Consider the following 22,345-nt stretch of genomic DNA (forward strand, 5'->3'; position numbering starts at 1 on the left):
AGCAATGCTGTGTTAGTCTGGTTTTGCGTTGGAGGCACATACTGCAGATTTAAACGGTGCCATCAAGAGGTAGCCGAATGACCCTGTTTATGACAAATTTGGCAGATAACGAGTGTGTTGGACGCAGATCTTGGCGGATTAGCGGAAGAACGCCCTCTGGAGCGACGTCCACGACCACGGTTGGAATAGAGTGCCGTGTTAGTATCAACAGAGATAGTGCGAACCGTGTCTGAAGCGATATTGACCTCTTCACTGAGTAGAAGAGCGTACAAGTTGTCGAGACTGATCAGGGAAAGCATAGTGCGAATGGAGGTTTTAAAGGATTGATATGAGGGAGGTAAACCATTAAGAATATAAAGAACAATGTCTTCAGTGTCAACAGCGGATCCGGCGGCGACAATTTGATCGACGATGGATTTAATGTCAAAAAGATATTGGGTGACGGTGGAGTTTTTGAGGGAAATATGGTGCAAGGCATTTTTCAATTGAATGACCTTGGATCTATTGGTGGATTGAAATCGGGTTTCAAGTGTTTGCCAGATCTCAAACGTAGAGTCAAGATGAATGACGTAGGGTAATATGGGAGAAGAAATGGTCGAGCAAATGGCGGCGGCTAAGTTCTGGTCGGTCAGTAACCAAGAGGAATGGGCGGGATTGGAGGAATTAGAACCGTCAGAGTGATCAAGAAGAGGAGGAGGAGGCGAGGAAGGAGGATGCAGATGAGATTCAAAACCATTTGCCCGAAGAACCTTAGAGATTTGAGCCCGCCAAATGGGATAGTTTTCCGGTTGAAGCTGGATTTGAACGATGGATTTGAGATTGGACACAACGAACTTCAGAATAGAAGAAATGACCGGAGAATCGCGCGTTGTTGTAGTGGCGTCGGAGGCGTCGGTAGACAGGGCGGAAGATGTCGCCATGGATGCCCTGAAAGAACGAGCTGACTGATACCATGTGGAACTCTGAGAGTTCTTGAACAGAACCTTTCGGTTCTTGAAGCAGGAAACAGAGAGGAAAATATAAATCTTATTATTATTGCATACCATTACAGGGAAGAAGATGGCCTATATATAGGCAAGCATAGACCTAAAGATAACAGCTACCAATGATCTACTGCCAGCTCATTAATAGATATAACGTTAATTACATTTTGGCTTACTTCGTAATATATAGTACTTCAATATCTTCTTAAACTCCACCAAACTTTACCATCAACTCCGCATCATAAGTTAACATCCAAAGCTTACATTTCACCGTCTTTTATAATCATTTATCTCATATAAATGTCACTCTAAAATGATCTGCCAAATCAATCCAAACTAGACTAATCTTGATATTTATACTAATAAACATCTCTAGACCCATCATCATTCCACCGTAAACTCTAGAATACTTTTCTAAATATCAAACAAAAATCAAATATATGATCTTCTTGCATGACATCTTAGATTATTAAACAAAAATCAACAAAATATCAAGGAATCGAAAACATAGAAAAGAGAGTGTAGAAGAATTAATTTATAGAGCTTTGATTATTTCTAATGATATTGAGATGATCTACATATCTTTAAAAATATATATTTGCATAGTTCTTATTATAAATAAATAGGGAACCGTCATATTTGGAGCTGCTAAATATAAGCAATTAATGTCAATATCTAATTACCTCATTACATCAAATCAATTGATAGATTCATTAAATATTGATAAATTTTAAATTTTGATCTCAAAGACTATACTGGCCCTAATAAAAAAATTCCTGAACTCTCAAGAATTTTTTTGATCACTTTTTATTTTAATTTTATATTTATTTTATTTATAAATATATTTAATTTTTTAAATAAGTGTTATTTTATTTTTATTGAATAGTATAGAAGTGGTTAATGACGGTCAATAAAGACCGGTTGTCGACGACAATAGTTATGACTGAGCTGATTTCATTTTAAGAAGAGAAAAATATTAAAAAAAAAAAACATATAAGTTATTCTTGAGCATTTCTATAAATAATTTAATTTATTTAAAAAAAAAAGAAATTAAAAGTATCTAAAATACAAATTAAATATAATAAAAATAGATCTAGAGCAACTCCTTAACATATAAGAAATACCATTGTTTGAAATTGAGCAATGAAAGGCGCGCCTCAACACAATTCGATCCTATAACGCATCGAGGCAAACACTTCAAACCCTAATTGTGATGTGTACGCCTCAAATATACAGAGGAGTGCCTTGCCTTGAAATAAAATCATTCTTGATGTTGAACTTCATCTGATGCACCGCACGTAAGGTAGTGTTAAAGGAGTCACTAAAAGCTTCTTCGCCTTCTTCAACGATGTTCCATGGTCGATCAAAAATTAGGATAGGTTGACGATGTACCTTGTTGGATCGGAAGTCAGGAACATTTGACGATGTTCTTCCTGTTGGATCAAAATATACGACGATGGTAGTTTGCTCGCTTTAACAATAGACATTCTTCTCCCCTTAAATGTGCTTGATCGATTAAGTAGGTAGGTCCTTCGTCTCCTTTGACTCGTATGCGACTATTCGACTTGCTTTAACAAAACTTATTCTTACATATTAAATGATTAAATAAATATTAACATTTACAGCCAGAAAAAAATGAATTATTCTAAATCAACAAAATTATATTTATGAAAGAAGTCCTAGCAAATGATATCCTCATTTTGACTTTATGCAAATTTCTAATTTTAAGGCTTACGCCTCAAAGCCTTGAGGTTTATACCTCACCTCACGAACAAAAAATACCTCAATACTCAACCTTCTTTATTTAGAAATACTAAACATTTCAACTTTCTTTATGATTACAATATTCATGAACATGCGAGTCTGCAAGCGATCTGCATTGTATGTTTGGCTGCGAGAACATGGAAGCCTTCATTGCACAACTGCCTATAATAAATGATGTGTATAATAAGCCTGTAAGGGGTCAACTGGCCTTTTTTTTGTGAAATCTCCAAGTTTCCAGATTCAGTTATTCTTCACAAAAATCCAAAACAAACCTAATAAAATACAATAAAATCTTAATTAAGTTTTAAATAATTAATAAAATCTCTAATCAGAAGCTTAATTAAATATAGGATGTTTTTTTTTTTAAATAAAAAATTATTATTTTTTGTTTTAAAAGAACTTCAAAGAAAAATATAAAACAAAAGATCTAAATAAAATTAGGGAATATTTGGCTTTGTTTGGGTCGGCTTTTTTATTGCTTCTTAAATAAATTGTTTAGTATAAAAATTAAAAATTTTCTACTAAAAATTATTTTAGGAAATAATAAGAAAACTATCACAAATGAAATATTAATCAATAATTATAGCATACTTAATCTGTGCTACAAAATAATATTTGTGCTACAAAATAATATTCAGATTCATTATTTATCTTAAGAAAATATATAATTTCTGCTTGTAATAATGTAAAAATGCATAAAAGATACACCTCAATCAATTTTTTTAATGTAAAAAAAAAAACAAGTGAAACCTAATTTGTTTTTACGACAAAATATAAAAAACAAATAATTAAACAATATTCGAATAAGATATTATACCAAAACAAAATTATAATTTCTGATAAAATAATTTTATATTTTGATTATTTCTGTTATATTTCAAACATTAATACATACAAAAACATCATAATCAAAATTTTTTTAGGGGTTTATCATACATACCACAAAATTTTTATGTATTTACATATATATTTCTTAAACTTTATATTTAACAACATAATACTTAAATATTCAAAACACAAAAGATAGCAATATTTTTTTTAATTATATTTGAAATGTAAAAAAAAATATAAAAATTTAGATATTAAATATATAAATACATAAAAAAAACCAGTGGTATGTATGTAAATCCTACATTTTTTTTTTTTTTTCTTCACTAACCTAGGGCATCAGCTCATCGCCCCTCTCAGGCCCTCACCAATGCCAAAGCCAATACAAATCTGATCATGTCAAGGCGGCGAAGCCGCCTCCTTTCATCATCTGCTTAAACTCCTTATAATTAACCTTCCCATCTCCATCCACATCAACCTTCTTGATCATTTTCCGGCAATCCTCCACGGTTCTCCCCTGTTTCAACCCAAGCGAGAGAGAACAGACCTTAGCTCATCCACAGTGATGAAACCATCGCCATTCTGATCGAAGACATTGAAAGCCTCTCTCATGTCTTCCTCTTCGTCTTCGTCGCCGCGTTGCTCGTCCATTATGTTCTGATAGAGCACCCCGAACTCGTCGATATCAATGCAACCGTCGCCATTGACATCGATATTGTCGATCATGGACTGGAGCTCGTCGTCCGGGATGTGGATCCTGAGGTTTGTGAGAGAGTCGCTGAGTTCTTTTTGGTGATTCGGCCATCGCCGTTGCGGTCGAATAGTGGAAGACGCGTTTGAGTTCAGCCGCGTCCATGGAGGAGACGGCGAGGGAGGGTGGGGAAGGAGATGGAGATCGATTGGAAATAAGGGAGGGAGGTGGGGAGGACGGTTGATAACGAGGAGGAAAGAAGGGAATGACAGTTGTGGATGAGAGGAGTGAGTGGCGAGGAGAGAAGAACGGCAGGGGCTGGAGTTTAAAATTAGTTGACCACGCTCGTAACGGCTACTTGAACTAGCCGTTAGGATAAGCACGCGTAGGTTAACGGAGGAATTCAATACCCGTCTAAAGTCCTTTTGTTTGACATATTTAATATTTGAATTTCATATTTAATTTATATATCATTTAATATATCATTTCATATATATATATATATATATATATATATATAATATATATATTTATATATATATATACTATATAATATATATATATATATGTTTTATTTTTAATATATTAATATTAGTATAATTTGAGTATTATATAAGTAAATATTAAAAAATAATATATTAATTCATATATTGCTAAATTAATTGCATATAACAAAGCATTAATGCCTACCATTACAACCTTGGCTCAATTAGTCTTACAACATGTCTTATCACATCATCAACAAAATAATATTATTGTATACATATGCAATTTTTTTATAAATAATGCTCCAAAGTTGTAATTAATTGTGTCCATACAATAAAAAATAAAAATAAAATGATTAACATCTCATAATCAATATAATATCAAAATGTTTCATTTCTTCATAAAAAAATACTCATCAATGGTCACTATATTATGTGATTAATTACATATATCATGTAAGAATTTATATGAAAATTTCATGTAATGTAATATCATAGAATGTCTTTTTCTAACTAGTCATATGTTATACCTTTTTTTTAAAAAAAAAGTATCAATATTTTTCAATATTTTATGTTAATTTGTAAATGAAAAAAAAGGTAATCATACTCTATAGTTTCCAATAAATAAGCATAAAATAGTTACTCGTTAATTTGATTAAAAAATATATTTTATAATAATTGCATGTTAAAAAAAAGCTTCCATTATACTAAAATATCATCAAGACAAATCATACCTATATGAGCTTCACGCTCATGAAATACTTTATGGATATGTTATTAGTGGATTTAAAATAATAAAATTTTTACTAATATATTTGATACATATTTAATAACTATGAACTCTTTTTTTCATAACAAGAAATTTTATATTAATAAAATTTTATTTTGACAAATTCTGAAAAAATCTTTTGATGAAACTTAAGTAAGTGCTCTCCATAATCAGTTCATTCTTTTTTTATTGAAACCTTTAAAAGCTAGTGCCTTACAACATTGTCTTTCGAATCATATTTGATCTTACAAATTCATTTAGAGCTAATTATCTTCGCTCTTTAAGTCTTACCAATCATATCCCAAAAGTTATAGTCTTTCATTAATTTATGTCATCTTCTATGGGCTCTATCCATTTTTGGGAGTTACCACATAGTTTTACTTGACCAAAAGAGATTGGATCATCTTCCAATCTTAATCAAAATCATTCTTCCCCTAGTAGATCTTGTCAATGGCATTTGAATTTGAGGTTGTTGTGATTCCTTAGTATGAGTAGGAAATAACTTAAGAGCATTTTAATTATTTGGATATGCAACTTAAGTGACACATGCATAATTAATTGAATCTTTTTAGTCATAAATATATGAATAGTAATATAATCATCTTTAAAATTAAAATCCCTAATAATATTATATCACTCCTATTGTATTCACTCTTAATAAACATAGCATTGCTTGTCTAAAAAAAAGACCTAAATGAGGAATTATAAAACTTAAAGCCTCTTGTTTTTTTTTAGCATCAACAAAATAGTAACTTATAGTTTTGAGTCTGATTTTCTTTCATTAGATATATATGTTTCAACCCCAGTTGGACATCTTTAGACATGAATATGTCTATTTTAGGCTTATTTTCTATCCATGAATCATAGGATTTTAACTATTATTTTTGCTTAGAATTCTCTTTAGGATATAAATTATAATCTTTAACATCTTTTCCCAAAATGGTTTTGATAAAGAAGAATGGCTTATCATATTTTTAACCAAATTCTTTAGGTTTTAACTTCATATCTTAGCTATACCATTTTGAATTGCAGTTTGAGTATTAATGACTAATGCCTATTCTGCTAAATACTTTGCAAATGGTCTGTACATTATTCATCTAATTCGTCATATCTATCATAGTATTCACTTTCGTGGACAAATTTAATATTTTATTTTTCTTACAAAATTGATTTTCAACTTTAATTTAAAGATCTTAAATACTCCTAGTGATTTAGACTTCCATGCAAGAAGTATAAGTACATATATTAAGAATATTTATCTATGAAAGTAATAAAACACAATTAACCATTCCAAGAACACTACAGGAAAAACGTCGTGCGTTCGAATAACCGCCGGTCAAGCGTCGGTTCATTCCCGGTAACATTGCCGGCGGTTACCCGGCAGTCATAGCGACGTATGACCGGCGGTAGGCTCGCCGGGCTTTCACCGGATAACCGTTGTCGGCATCGATAAACCGCGGTATATTTACACACGGTGTAAGGAATTACCGGCTGGCGTAAATTAGCCGTCCGGATATCGTAGTTTCCGGCGGCAAATCGCCGGTTGGCCGCCGGAAAACTTGTAGCACCTAAAAAAAAAAATTTGACAGCATCCCTTATTTGAGGGAGGTTCACCCTAAATTCTAAACCTGCATAAATAGCAATACATAATAAGATGTTTTGAGCAACACGCCGCTATATTCATCACAACTATATACATAACCATCAATTAAACCAAACGTTTTACAATCAAAATTAAAAAGTTATAAATAAGTCATCAAACATAAAACAAGTTCACCAAGTTTCTAGAGGCATTGAATTTACCGGCGGTTTTCCGGCGATCCTGACCGCCGGTATTGGCATCACTTATCACGGCCGGTATCCGCCGCCGGTACAGACCCCGCTGAAATTGACATCTGGCGGTTTAGCCGTAGGGTTTTATAGGACCGTCGCGCTATTGCCGGCGGCTTAACGTTACAGAACCCCCGGTTAGGCCCGGTAATCCACCGGCGGCACACCGCGACAAACCCGCTGGTATTCACCGGGTATTACCGGCGGTCATATAACCGCCGGTCATGATCGCCGGTAATCGGCGTTTTTCCTGTAGTGGAAGCTATAAGATTTATTGATTCCAAATATTTAAGATTTTTAAATTAAAGAAGCTATAGGATCACAAATATTAATATATATTGATTTCAAAATGCTTAAACTCAAGTTGTCACCTATTTTCTTAATATTTATTATTTTCCTCAATACATTTAATATACATTTTAAAATATCAAAATTTAAGAGAATTAAAAACTTTATCTAACTCAAGAATATTTTCAATTCTTTATTTAGAAATATACCCTAAATGCTTATGCCAAAAAATGAAATAATTCTCAATAGTTAATATTTGCTTTGTACCAAAAGTACTTGTCTACGAGATTTCGTTAATCTATAAGCTAGATATATCCATTTTTTATAGATTATCAATTAAAGAATAAATATCAATAACATTTGAATATTAAAAGAGACAAAAAATTTCATTTTCAAATGAATAAGAGTAACCAGTTTTGTCTAGACAATAAATAAAAATTAAATTCACTTTAAATGATGACACATAAAAAATATCAAATAAATCAAATGTTCAATTGCATTTTAAATATAATTTATATAAGCCAATATCCTCAATTGGAGCTTTGTTTCCACTTCTCATATAGATAATTCTTTTAGCATCAGTTTACACTTGACTACTTATATAAACTCACGTAGTTATACTTAATAAATCTGTGTGGAAGAGGTCAGATCGAATCCTCCTGGAATTGATCATCCAGTGATCAAGAAACAATGAAGATTGTGTATTTCTTGAATCACATCTAAAAATATTAGATTTGTCATTAATTTTTATTATCATTTTTTATCCTTTTTAAAAAAAGGGACAATATCAAAATGGAGCAAACATCACACTATTATATTATGTAAAACAATATAACAACTATACGGTACAAGTTAGGAATATAAGAGTCACTACAAGAAAACAACTAATTTACAGTGGAATTTCCGGCGGAAATAAATTCGACAGAAATTCTGACGGATTTTTCGGCAGATTTTCGACCGAAAATTTTTTATGGAGTTCCAGTGTATTTTTTGATTGGCTTTCCGACGAATTTAATTTCGACGGGATTTCCAACGGATTTCCGACGAAAATTAAATATGTTTAAAAAAATTGTTGTAATAAATTATTTTATTTTGTTAAATAAGTTAAATAATTTGTAACTCTATTACAATTATATTATTTATGTTATAATATATAATAAATTTTTAAATTACATTTAATATAATAATGTATATTTAAATCACATTATAATTACATATTTTTAATTTTAATATAAATATTATTTTGGCTTTAGATTAATTAGTTTTCAGTTATACTTTAAATATAAAAAAAGTATGCAATTTAGCAGTTTTTCCTCTTTGGCATAAAGGTTGAGGGGAGACTAACATCAAATGGTGGGGATTCGAACCCCATCGCAGGCGCCGCAGGCGCGCGTGGCTAGGCAGGCCAGTCGGTCGGCAATCTCCTAGGCGGGCTTGATGCGCTGCGAAGTAGCTTGGGGGGCTTGTCCGGTTGGCTTTGGGGGGAGGGGGGGGGGGGGGGAGGGGTGGGGTGCGCGGCTGGACTGGCTTGGGGGACAGCAGGCTGCCCGGGTTGACAAAAATTTTTATTTTATTTTATTTTCTGGTGTAAAAATAATCCGCTGGAAATATATTTCCGATGAATTTTATGATGGAAATATTCTAGAAATATTTCTTACACATTATTTAACGCTGGAAGGGCTTTTCCGACGTGCGTTTTGCCGTCAAAATAATTTCTGTTGGAAATCCACCGAAAATGCTAATTTTTTATAGATTTTAGCCAAATTTCTGACGAAAACGACTGTTGAAAAATTGTGTTTTTCCTGTAGTGAGTTACACCATGCTAAACACATAAGATATTTTTACGTGGACAACATAATATTTAACTTGAAAGAAAATCTAGAGGTAAGAGTGACACCCTAAAGATACATGATAAAAGAAGACGAGTATTATTATTAACACAAATGCACAAATTGCATGGTCATTTAATATCACAAACCATTTGAATATTATTCAACAGTTTTCTTTATTATTGTTGATTTTACCCCCCCCCCCCTTTTTTTTTTTTTTTTCCCCCCCCCCCCCCTATTGGGATCAACTTCATCTCTAGCATGTGGGTTTTTGATGAATTATCGGAGATATCCCTATCATATCAGCCTCTTAATCTCATCCTTGAGTTATCTGCAAGCTTCAACAATGTGTCCATGAATACGGCCATCAACATATTTTCTCGAGGGGCATTGAGTGGTATATACTCCTCTTCTTGCCAAAACTTGCATCGTGGTACAGGGGGTCTAGGAGGAAGATTTTTCTTTCATTGCGAGAATGAGTTCTCCATTGTAAGGGCATTTTTATGCTTTCCAGAAGTTTGCTCAAATTGCTTCTTGTAAGTATTTATAAATTTATCTGCTTATATTTGTGCCTCTATATGATGGATGAGGTCGGTATATGAATGTTTTGTATATCATATAAGTATTGAATGAAAAAGCCCTAGACGGAGGCCTTCAAGGAAAACTCCTCTCAGCAATTCAGGATCTACTCTTAAAATTTATCGAGCCTCCGTGAAAAATCATTAGAAATGCTCTTTAAGCGATTCTCCTTCATTCTAGCAAATCCTAAAGAGCAGAGAAGAATCATTAGCAATTTTTTAATTAGAGATAAATTGTTCAACGAGCACTTTGGTCAATTTTGACAAAAGTGAGAATTATTCTATCTGGAAGTTAATAGAACCGTATTCGTGCTTATCCCTTAAGGGTGGAAAAAAAAAACTTGGCATAGGAGCGCATCTAAGGCTCACTGGATATGCATGATGGTCCGATTGTGATCAATATGCTCATACAGGTTGGATGTCCTGTCATAGGAATTAATACTCGGTAGTTTGAATCCTACCAAAATTGGGTGTTGAAGAATGGTTTAGGTCAGGGGTGATGACTCTTGGAAATCCTACTGATAATGAGATATCTTACACCTCCCACGGAGAAATATTCTTAGAACAATCTTTGTATTTCATGTCGTAAGGCTTTGCGAGCGAGATAAGCAATGTGTTATTGGGCTAAGTCTTCGAGAACTTCTGGAGGAATACTAGGTTGCCAACCTGAACGTGAAGGATGGGCAGAGCTTGTTATGTTAGCAAGTTCATTGTCTTCATGTGACGAAGGATGTATCCTTAGTGGAGGGAGAGGAATCTCCATATGAAGATGTTTGGGTTGAATATCTTTAGCCAGTAGTGGATCTTGAGGGAGAAGAATCTCCTCTTGTTATGCTAGTGCCAATTGTCGAATCTCTCACAGAAGTTAAAGGATCTCATTTTGAGATTCTTCAATCTTTCATATACGTTCTTCTAGAGAAAGTCCTGAAGTTTCTTTTCTGAAAGCATTTTGCTCTCCAAGATAAAAAGCGTCAGATGCTGGGTGTTTATAATTCATAGACTGATTTTTGGATTGATGGGTGTTAGAGCGAGATGCTCCCAAGATACTATTGTTACGCCTAGCGGCCATTGAAACAATACTAAAGATAGTGGGATTATATTTCTCACATACAATGCCAAACAATTGCATGCTAGAATATATGCTGAGACAGTGTAATTCTATGTATAGTGTTGTACAAATATCTAGCTGATACTTACAGAACATAAATTTTTTTGTGGAAACCCTATAAGGCGAAAAAATCATAGTGCCTAGCATAGTTGAAAATTATTCACTAGAATTTTAGTTGAGTATAGTATGCTGACTCGTCTTTAAGAGTGATCAGATTACAAATGTCAACTGTATAGTTATAGTCTACTGAAAAACAGGGATGAAAGTCCAATGTTACTTGGTGGTTTGGTGAAAGTCTGGCCGTTAGTTGGTAGTTCGGCGGAAGTCTCAACATTAGTCAGTGATATGGTGAAAGTCTGGCGTTAGGTGGTGGTCTGACAAAAGTTTGGCATCAAGCTGTGGTTCGGTGGAAGTCTGGGCGACAAATAGTGGTCGGGCAGAACTCCAGCATCATGTGGTAGTCTGTTAGAACTCCGGGATCGGGTTGTGGTCCAACGGAACTCCGAACGTCAGGTGGTGGTTCGACGGAACTTCCGGCGTCAGGTGGTAGTCTAGTAAACTCCGACATCAAGTGGCAATCCGATGAAACTCCGGCGTCAGTTGGCGGTCTGGCGTAACTCCTGGTGCCAGGTGGTAGTCCGACGGAACTCTAGCGTTAGGTGGTGGTTTAGCAGAACTTCGGCGTTAGGTGCTGGACCGCCGGAATACCGGGTGCCAGGTGGTGGTATGGAGAAACTCCGGACGTCAGGTGGTGGTCCGACGGAACTTCGGGCAGTGGTCGAGGAGGAGCAAGAGGGCAAGAACGATCTCCAATATTTCTTTTGTTTCCTTTGGCTTGGGTGTCCCTTTGCATGAGAAATGGAGGCTCTATTTATAATTTTTTTAGAGTAACATGGCTTGTAAATAAATGGAAGTTCAAGGGTATTTTGGGACTGGTTTGGATGGATGGTTAATGTTGAATTCCTTGATTATGGATTATTTATTGGGCATTTGAACATTTAATTAATAATATAATCTAATGATCTTAGGCTCGTTGGATTCGTCTCGTCGAGCCGCTCGATTCGACTATAAGCATGTCATGTTTCGAAACCATTTGGTAAACCTAATTGTGATTTGGATCCATTTGGGCTCGAATTGATTCAAATTTGGTGTCGTTGGGTTCGTAATTCCGAGACACTCAGTTTGACTATAAGTTTGCTGAAATCAGAGTTTGGATGGTCCCAATTTTAATTTATGAGGTTTCCAATTTGATTTTGCCTCGAGATTTGTGCCCGATCCAAATATTTTTTGATGATGTATCAAGTGCAATATCTTGAGGTATGTAATTATTAGTTATTTTCAATATCAAGTGCAATATCTTGAGGTATGTAATTGTTAGTTATTTTCAATAGCTAAACAGATTTATTGTTTAGAAGTTTTTGTTGATTTATTTGATTATTTAAAAAGATAAAAAATATATTTTTTTTTCAAAATTTGTTTTTGCCACATCACAACAACTGTCAAATGTTGAGTTGAAGCTAATTATCCTTGATGAGTTCCTCTGATGAAAACTATATGAATATAAATTAGTAGTTGGGTTATGTGGGTGAATAGCCTTGGTTAGAAAGTGAGTTTGTGGTTCCTCTCAAGCATCTTGAAGGTAGGCTAAGTACTTACTTTACTATGTTTAGATTCCATCAAAATTTTGATCGGGATGAACTATATGAATATAAATTAAAAGAGAAATATCATTTTAAATGATTTTTAATTTGAATGTTGTAAATATTTTTCATATTAATTAACTAATTTATTATTATTTATAAACATTGAATTTATAAGAGAGATCATTTTATGTAACACAAATCTTATACATAAATTAATATTCAACTGTTTCTATTTATAATATATTCACTCAAATTTTAAAAATATAGCCAAATAAAAATAAAAATGCATGAATAAACTCTTTATTTCTTGTTAAGATATTAAATATATAAACAAAATAATTTTTTGATGATACGCACATGAATCAAAATGTAGTTTCCTTTGAAGAAATATTTTTTACTCTTTAAACTTAAGAAATTTCCATTAAAAACAGGAGAAAAAATTGAGAGTTATTTTCCTTAAATAATCATATAAAATTGAGAGAGAAATAATAAGCTTTTATTTGAAATAAATATGATCAAACTGTTTAAATAGTGTAAGCTCTAATTAAAATCTTGTTATCTTGTATAGGATCTCGGGGAGTGAACATTGCTCTAAGGCTATCATGAAGAACACGGGTTATAAAGATAGTTGTAATAATGATTTATGATTAAGCATTATTAGTTGCTGGTTTAATGAGCTGAATCTTGATGGAGAATTCTTGGTTAAAAAAAAAAAACTTTGGAAGAAAAAATTTATAAAAAAAAAGAAAGTAGCAGTAAAGTTGTTGATAGAAATTCAAATTTTTGGAGAAGTGTGCGGAGATCCAGGCATAAAGCATCACGTATTTATTTCTCATTTACAGTCCTCACCAATAACCGGGAACTGCAATTAATGCTCATCAATGCCCCTCTCTCCTCTCCCTCCCTCCCCCTGTCTCTGCGGTCTTCTGTGAAGCCATGCCCTTTGCAGCTCAGAACAAGGAAAAAGATGGCTTCTTTGCAGCTGGGAACCGAGTAGCTTGAAGAAAAAGATGTGCCTTTTAGGTTTTTTTTTAACGTTTACCAGCTCCTTCTTCCTGGTATGGGCTCTTCATCTTTTCTTCCTTTCTATAGTCCCAGCTCAGTGATAAAGAAAATTTGATTACGAAGTTATGGATAATGCCCTGCAACCCCTGATAACATAGAGGAAGAAAGAACCGAAATTTTTCTTCTTGGAGATAATTCCATTCGTCTGATCTTTACAATGGGCTCAACAAGAAGCAGAGTCTTCACTCAAGCTCTGACCTTTTTGCTCTCAGCTGCGTCTGTAACCGTAGGAGTCTCAGCACTCGGCTCAATGTCGTCCATTGCTGTCTCCTACGGTGAGAATGGCCCAGTCTTTTGCGCTCTGGTCCCTGATGGCTCTCATCTTGTTCGCTGTTTTGGCACTGATGCTTCTATTGTATATGGCGCCCCCTCAAGGCTTCCTATGCTTTCTCTCACAGCTGGTGATAGCTTTGCCTGTGGGCTTCTCTTGGATACAAACCAGCCTTATTGTTGGGGAAACAACTTCTATGTAGAGATGGGAGTTCCTCAGCCAATGGAAGAAGGGGCTGCTTACTCAGAGATTAGCGCAGGTGATCACCATCTCTGCGGCATTCGTAAACAGCACAGAAGATTTCAAACCAGCATTTCATTGATTGATTGCTGGGGTTATAACATGACTGCCTCTTTGAAGTTCAACGGCGAAGTTACATCCATAACAGCTGGATCTTTGTTCAATTGTGGCATACTTGTTCGAAATCGAACTGCATTCTGCTGGGGGGATGAGACAGGAAGCAACATTATCAGTCTAACTCCGCGGAATTTGAGGTTTCGATCCATTTCAGCTGGAGGCTATCATGTTTGTGGGATATTGGAGAATTCTCGGGTTTTCTGTTGGGGAAAGAGCTTAGCAGTGCAAGAAGATGTTGATTTGGCGCCTGTTGATCCAATGCTTTCAGTTGTGGGAGGAAGATTTCATGCCTGTGGGATTAAGAGTGTGGATCATGAGGTTACTTGCTGGGGATTTTGGCTTAAGAGCAGTGTTCCGCCGCCGAAAAACACAAAATTGTATGAAATTGCTGCTGGAGATTATTTCACTTGTGGTGTTCTTGCAGATTCTTCGCTTGCTCCGCTCTGCTGGGGAACAGATGGTCCTTGGTCTATACCGATGGCAGCTTCACCTGGGATATGTGATTCAAATCCTTGCGGCCCCGGATTCTTTGAGTTTAGCCATCTGAACTTGCCTTACAAGTTCTGCAGGCCAGTGAACTCTAGAGTTTGCTTGCCATGTAGTAATGACTGTCCTGAGGAGACTTATCTGTTAAGCTCCTGCAATGCTACTTTGGATCGAAGATGCGAGTTCAATTGCACAAATTGTGTTTCTACTGAATGCTCATCATTCTGCTTGCAGAAGAAATCCACTCCTCAAAATATGTCTTCACTTCAATTGCCAATCTTTATCTCAGAATTGGTCTTTGGAGTGGTGTTGGTGAGCTCAGTATCTTTGGTGGCTTGCCTCTATGTTCGATATAAATTACAAAGATGTAAATGTGGGGCAAATGAACTGAAAACTGTAAAGAATCGATCTTGTTCTTTCCACAAGGAGTTGGTGAAGATCCAACCTGATCTGGAGGAGCTGAAGATTCATCGTGCGCAGATGTTCACTTTTGAAGAATTGGAGAAGGCCACAGGTGGATTCAGTGAAGAATCCCAAGTTGGAAAAGGAAGTTTTTCCTGTGTTTTCAAAGGAGTTTTGAAAGATGGAACAATTGTTGCTGTAAAGAGAGCTATAAGAGCTTCAGATCTGAAGAAGAACTCCAAAGAATTTCACACTGAACTCGACTTGCTCTCGAGGCTGAACCACGCGCATTTACTGAACTTGCTAGGCTACTGCGAGGAAGGCGGCGAAAGGCTTCTTGTTTATGAATTCATGGCTCATGGTTCTTTGTATCAGCATCTACATGGAAATGAACCAAGCTTGAAGGAGAGATTAGATTGGGTTAAAAGGGTCACCATTGCTGTCCAAGCTGCAAGAGGAATTGAATACTTGCATGGCTATGCCTGCCCCCCAGTCATTCACAGAGATATCAAATCTTCAAACATTTTAATCGATGAAGAACACAATGCCCGAGTCTCAGATTTTGGTCTTTCTCTTCTTTGCCCAACTGATAGCAGCACTCCTTTATCTGAACTTCCTGCTGGAACACTTGGCTACTTAGACCCTGAGTACTACAGGCTTCATTACCTTACCACCAAATCTGATGTTTATAGCTTTGGTGTTCTCCTCTTGGAAATTCTCAGCGGCCGAAAAGCCATTGACATGCAATTTGAAGAAGGTAACATAGTAGAATGGGCTGTTCCTCTGATCAAAGCTGAGAATATCACAGCAATACTCGATCCAGTTCTGAAACCTCCAGCTGAGGAGGAAGCTTTGAAGAAAATTGCTACTATTGCATGTAAATGTGTGAGAATGAGGGGAAAGGATAGGCCATCAATGGATAAGGTGACTACTGCATTAGAAAGAGCTCTTGCTCTTTTGATGGGAAGCCCATGTAATGATCAACCAATATTGCCTACTGAAGTTGTGTTGGGAAGCAGTAGATTGCACAAGAAGGCGTCGCAAAGATCTTCGGCGCAGTCATACTCAGAGACCGATATGATCGATGCCGAAGATCAGAGAATCGAATACAGAGCTCCTTCATGGATTACATTTCCAAGTGTGACCTCTTCACAGCGGCGAAAATCGTCGGTTTCAGAAGGAGATGTGGAGGCTGTGAAGAATGCAGAAGGGAGAAGTCTTAGATGCTTGGAGGAAGAGATAGGACCAGCCTCTCCTCATGAAGAGTTGTTCTTGCAGCATAACTTCTGAGTAAGTGTTTGGATTGTGAAGTGTAAGTATCTATGATTTTATGAGAATAGCTCTTCTGAAATTTTCTCAGACCTTTGTGTTTTATTGTTTTTGGGGTGTATTCTCTGATCACATGTTGAGCTGTTGGACTATGAGTTTGTCTTCTATGATGATTTAGTGAGATGAGATTGTAACTTGCAAGGATTGTAAAGAATTTATGAAAATTATAAACAAGGACTCATTCTCATGTGAAAGGGGTTGGAGGGTTGAGAAAGCTAAACTTGTTGCATTTTTCGAAAAATGCTTCTAATAGTTAGAATTAGTCATCATTTACCAGAATCATCAGACTTCTGCCATCTGATTATTATTGTCTAGCCATTAACATCTAATCTTGTTGATAGATTTTAATTTTTTCGCTTATGGGCGCCCAATTTTTATAATCCCTATAACAGAAATCAAATAATTATTATCTCATCATCTTCACTTGTGGACAAGAGTGGACTCTTATATATTTTTGATTATATAGTGGACTATTGCAAGTGGGTCATACTCGTAGTTTTTTTATCTTTTGGTTTTTCCATATAAAAAAAATTCATATTTCTCATGACTTCTATCCGTAATTCTGTATGTATGGAATCTTTGTATAAATCTAATATATTAATACTCAAAATGCCACCACAAGTTTTAGGCATCTATAAGTATATGTTTAGATCTTATTTTGAACAAATTTATCCAGTTGATTTGCTCCTATTAATTCAAGGAAAGATAATATATACATTTTAATAATTATTAGTACCATTTAGAAATATTACTTTGATAAGCCAATCCATAACATATATAATATAATAATGAACATTATTGAGCTATGTTAAGCCTTGCTATTATGTAATAAATGAGATTAGAAACAAAAATAAAATCTTTGTTTGGGATTATTTTTTATTGCTTATTTTTAGTACAAATTAAAAAAAAAAAAATAGAAAAAAATTATTTAAATCTATTTGTTGACTTAATAAAAAAGAAAAAAAATTAAATAGATGCAAAGTAACGAACTTGCCTTCGAGCTAGTCCCATTTCGCATCATCTCTCCAAACGACGCCTTGCTACGCACAATAACTTCCCTCACGACGTAGAACCACAAGAATTCATTTGCTATGATCATTCACAAAAAATTCAGACTCCTCTGACCTCGTCGTTGCTGTCCAACTTCGTTGCTTCGCAAGAGTCTAGGGTTTGCTTTTCATCTTCTCTCTTCGTCTTCGCTGTTCGATCTCGTTGCTTCACAGGACGAAAAGAGATTACACGCGCCACTCCTTATGCTTCCTCATTGATGTTCGGTTTCATTGCTTCGCAGAGGGTAGAGATTGCAGAAGCCGCTCCTTCCGCTCCTTGTGTTCGTCCAACTTCGTGCCTTTGCAGGAGACATAGATTGCACAATTTGCTTCTTTGGCTCCTTGTTGTTTAACTCCGCCCCCCAATTCCTATTGTGATGATATCAAATATTCTGTATTTTTATTGAACATTAGTATGTTTTTTTTATGTTCTTTTCTTTTTTTAGCTATCCAATGATGGGAAAGCATCCAATGATCATGTTAGGTTGTGCTTGGGGCTTGGTAGACCTTTGGTTTGCTGGCTCGATTGGTCCTTGGCTGCTGCTGGTTCACGGGTTGGCTTATGGTCCACGGGGAGCCTATGGTGATGTGTGGAAGATGATGGTTCATTGGAGTTGAGCTTAATTTCTAAAGTTGCTAGCTCATTAATGATGAGCTGAAATTTAGTAGCTCGTTAATGTTCTAAGGTAAGCTCATAAGTTGGATTCATTATTGGAGTGGTCTTGTACCTTCTCCTCCCCTTTTCTTCTTTAAAATTTATCCTTGTCTCATGGGATTCCGTGGCTATTTTTTGGGCTTCCTATGCTGGTTGTCTTCCGTGCCTTGGCCCTTGGTTTCCCCGTTGGCTGTTGTTTTCTTTGTTGGGTGGCCTTTATGTGTCTTTTGGTGCCTCGGTTCTGTGTGGGCCTCTTTGGTTCTATGGCTGCCTCTTTGGTCCTTGGCTGGGCTGTTTCCCGTGAAATGATTGGGGGATTTCCGTGGTTTGTGCTGCTTGGATTCCGGTGGGAATTCAATAATATAGATGTTTGGTTTCTCCTCTCTTGCCTATAAATAAGAGATGTTTTAAGAAGGAATGGAGTTAATTATTGAAAGCAAATTTGATATAAACCTGCGGGTTTTTGGAAAAGCTTGCGAGCTTGTTCCATTCTTCTTTTCATCTCCTCTAGGAAAGACTTGCAAGTACTTTCCACCCTTCGTCTCGGCTTCTAACCTCTTTCGTCTCTCCGCAAGTTCCACTCCATATGTATCCTTCTTCCTCAGCTTTGGTGATGTTTGTTGGTTGATTGGGAGCATTTGCTGGACGAGACATTTGGACTATCTTGCAGTGGTGGACCATCGATTTGCTAACCCTAAAGCACTTATTTTACTTAACCTACATTTCGATGCATGTGAGGAACCCGCTCTGACAGTTGTTTGAGGATAGCGTTGTTTTTATTTTCTTTATTTCTCTGAATTCTCTTCTAGTTTTCTTCGTCAGATTTTGGATGTTATAGATGATTGCTACTATTTGAACCGAGTTTGATTTAGTTCTGCCCATTGTTCTCTTTGTTTTTGGCTTTTCTAACTAGCGTGCTTACATCAAATTGGTATCAGAGCAAGTTCGCTTATTTTTGGGTTGGTAGGAGTCTTTCTCTTTAGTGTTTAACAAATGGCTAATGATCATGGAGATTGGCAACAAATGATGCAACAATTGAATAATTTTCAACAACAAATCAACACAGTAGTTGAAGCAATTGCTAATCTGAATGTTAATCAAGCTGATGTTAATCCTAATATTCAAAACTTCTGAATGTGAGGAGAAAGAACCTAGAAATCAAAATAGGCGACAAAGAAATTGGGATTACGGAATTAAAATCGATATCCACAATTTTGAAGGAAAATTACAACTTGAACAATTCATTTAATCGGTAGAAAAAATGGATTAATTTTTCGAATGGAAAGAAATTCCGGATAATCGAAAAGTCAAATTCGCAAGTTTAAAACTGACAGGACATGCATTAACTTGATGGAAAACCTTACAAAACAACAGATTAAGGAAAGGCAAAGAAAAAAATTTAAACTTGGGATATGATGAAAGAAAAGTTGAAAGGAAAATTTCTGTTTTTTGATTATTCAAGAACTATCTTTCAGGAATTTAACAATTTGCGTCAAGGAAATCAAACTGTGAAAGAATACACTGAAAATTTTTATAAATTGCAAGCTAGAAATGATTTGGATGAGTCTGAGGAAAAAACCATAACAAGATATCTTAATGGGTTAAAATGGACAATTCATGATCAACTTAACTTGCATCATGTCATTAAATTAGATGAAGCTTATCACATGGCCTTAAGAGTTGAAAAACAATATTTACGGGGAAGCAACAAAATAACATAAACATATAAGCGACGACAAACTAGTGGGACTAAACCTCAATCTCAAACTTCTGCGGGAACTTCGGGTGTGAAAATTAAAGCTATTGAAAGTCAAAATCCGGATAAGGGTAAAGGGGTAATGGGATCTAAACCCACTGAACAATTTAAACTGGTTGGGCCTTGTTACAAATGTGGTCTATACGGTCATTTGTCGGCTACTTGCAGAAAAAATAACCCTCCACCAAATAACTTCGTAGAAAATGAAAAGGAAATAGAGGAAGAGAACAAAACATAATATGAAACAGAAGCTGAAATGGAAAAGTTTGACTTGGAAGGTGATGAAGGAGAACCATTATTAGTAATTCGACAAGTTTTAACTGCTCAAATTGAGAAGGAAGATAAATGGCTTAGAAGAAATATCTTTAGGACCACCTGCACTGTTGAAGGGAAAATTTGTACCTTAATGATTGATAGTGAAAGTTCAGAAAATTTTGTGTCACAACACATGGTGAAGAAGCTTAAATTGAAAACAAAACCTCTTGTTAAGACATATAAAATATCTTGGTTTAAAGAGGGGAATGAGGTTCCTATAACCAAACAATGCACTGTGAACTTAACAATTGGAGGAACTTACAATGATCAAATTGTCTGTGATGTTGTACCTCTTGAAGTCTGTCATATCTTTTTAGGTCGTCCATGGCAGTATGATCATAAAACCATTCATGATGGAGAAAAGATCACCTATACCTTAATTAAAGATAATAAGGAGTTCACTCCTTTCTTACAAAAAAATATTTCTGACTCAGCAACAAAAAATAAAAAGTCTGCGAAATCTTCCACTCCTAAATTGCTTTTAAACACAAATGAATTAACACAGTCTGATGTGGTATATTTGGTGCTTGGAAAAGAAACTGATTTAACTCTTGAGATTCCTAAAAAAATACAACCGTTGCTTGATGAATTCTCTGATTTGATACTTGATGAGTTACCAATTGGTTTACCCCCAATGAGAAACATTCAACATCATATTGACTTAATTCTTGGAACTACATTGCCTAACCGTTCACATTACAGGATGAGTCCAAATGAACATCAAGAACTTTCTAAGCAAGTATCTGAACTGTTGGAAAAAGGTTTAATCCAGGAAAGTCTAAGTCCTTGTGCTATGCCTGCTTTGCTTACTCCTAAAAAAGATGAAACCTGGATAATGTGTGTGGATAACCGAGCCATAAATAAGATAACCATCAAATACAGGTTTTCAATTCCTAGGTTGGATAACATGCTAGATATGCTAAGTGGTGCCAAAGTTTTTTCTAAAATTGATTTGAAAAGTGGGTATCATCATATAAGAATTAGACCTGAGAATGAATGGAAAACTACTTTTAAAACAAAAGAATGCTTGTATGAATGGATTGTTATGCCTTTTGGTTTGTCAAATGCTCCAAGTACTTTTATGCGAACAATGAATCATGTTTTGCGACCTTTTATTAGGAAGTTTGTGGTAGTATATTTTGATAATATTCTGATTTACAGCATTCGTCCATCTAAACATCTTTTTCATGTCAAAATTATTTTATAAACTTTGAGGGAATAAAAATTGTATATCAATTTGAAGATGTGTTCTTTTATGACTTTAAGTTTGACATTCTTGGGTTACATTGTGTCTGCTAAGGGAATCAAATTAGATCCTGTAAAAATTGAGGCAATAAAGAGCTGGCCTGTTCCTAAAAATATCAGTGAGGTAAGAGATTTTCATGGGTTAGCATCTTTTTATCGTCGAATCATTAAAAACTTCAGTTCTGTGATCGCTCCTATCACTGATTGTTTAAAAAATGGAATCTTTAAATGGACCCCTAAGGCTGAAAAAACTTTTCAACTTATCAAAATCAAAATGAGTCAAGCTCTAATTCTTAGCATGTCAAATTTTGAAAAAGTTTTTGAAGTTGATTGTGATGCTTCGCATGTTGTTATTGGTGCTGTTTTGAGTCAGGAAGGAAAGCCTATTGTATATTTTAGTGAAAAATTAAATGATGTTCGATTTCGATATTCTACTTATGACTTGGAATTTTATGCTATTGTTCAAGCTTTAAAATTCTGGAGATGCTATTTGATTCATCGGAAATTTATTTTGAATACTAACCACGAGGTTTTACGATTTTTGGGTTCACAAAAAAATCTGAACAAAAGACATGCCAAATGGGTTTCTTTCTTGCAAGAGTATTCTTTTCATATCAAG

At 35.2% G+C, this 22,345-nt stretch overlaps 1 protein-coding gene and 1 pseudogene across 1 annotated transcript; one reads left to right on the top strand and one right to left on the bottom strand.

Annotated features, from left to right (window-relative positions):
* Nucleotides 1-3,921: 3,921 nt before the first annotated feature.
* Nucleotides 3,922-4,464, bottom strand: LOC114580588 (annotated as a pseudogene).
* Nucleotides 4,465-13,665: 9,201 nt separating this feature from the next.
* LOC110095637 (serine/threonine-protein kinase-like protein CR4) lies at nucleotides 13,666-16,924 on the top strand. Its single transcript, XM_020821256.2, has one exon. It carries the CDS (start codon nucleotides 14,019-14,021, stop codon nucleotides 16,665-16,667), a length of 2,649 nt encoding a protein of 882 aa, XP_020676915.1. The 5' UTR covers nucleotides 13,666-14,018; the 3' UTR covers nucleotides 16,668-16,924.
* The last annotated feature ends 5,421 nt before the right edge of the window (nucleotides 16,925-22,345 follow it).

Source organism: Dendrobium catenatum, unplaced genomic scaffold (genome assembly GCF_001605985.2).
Source record: "Dendrobium catenatum unplaced genomic scaffold, ASM160598v2 fragScaff_scaffold_1105, whole genome shotgun sequence".
Taxonomy (NCBI): Eukaryota; Viridiplantae; Streptophyta; class Magnoliopsida; order Asparagales; family Orchidaceae; genus Dendrobium; species Dendrobium catenatum.

Excerpts from the sequence above, each read along its gene's own strand:
- LOC110095637 (XM_020821256.2), top strand. The coding sequence starts at position 14,019 with ATGGGCTCAACAAGAAGCAGAGTCTTCACTCAAGCTCTGACCTTTTTG.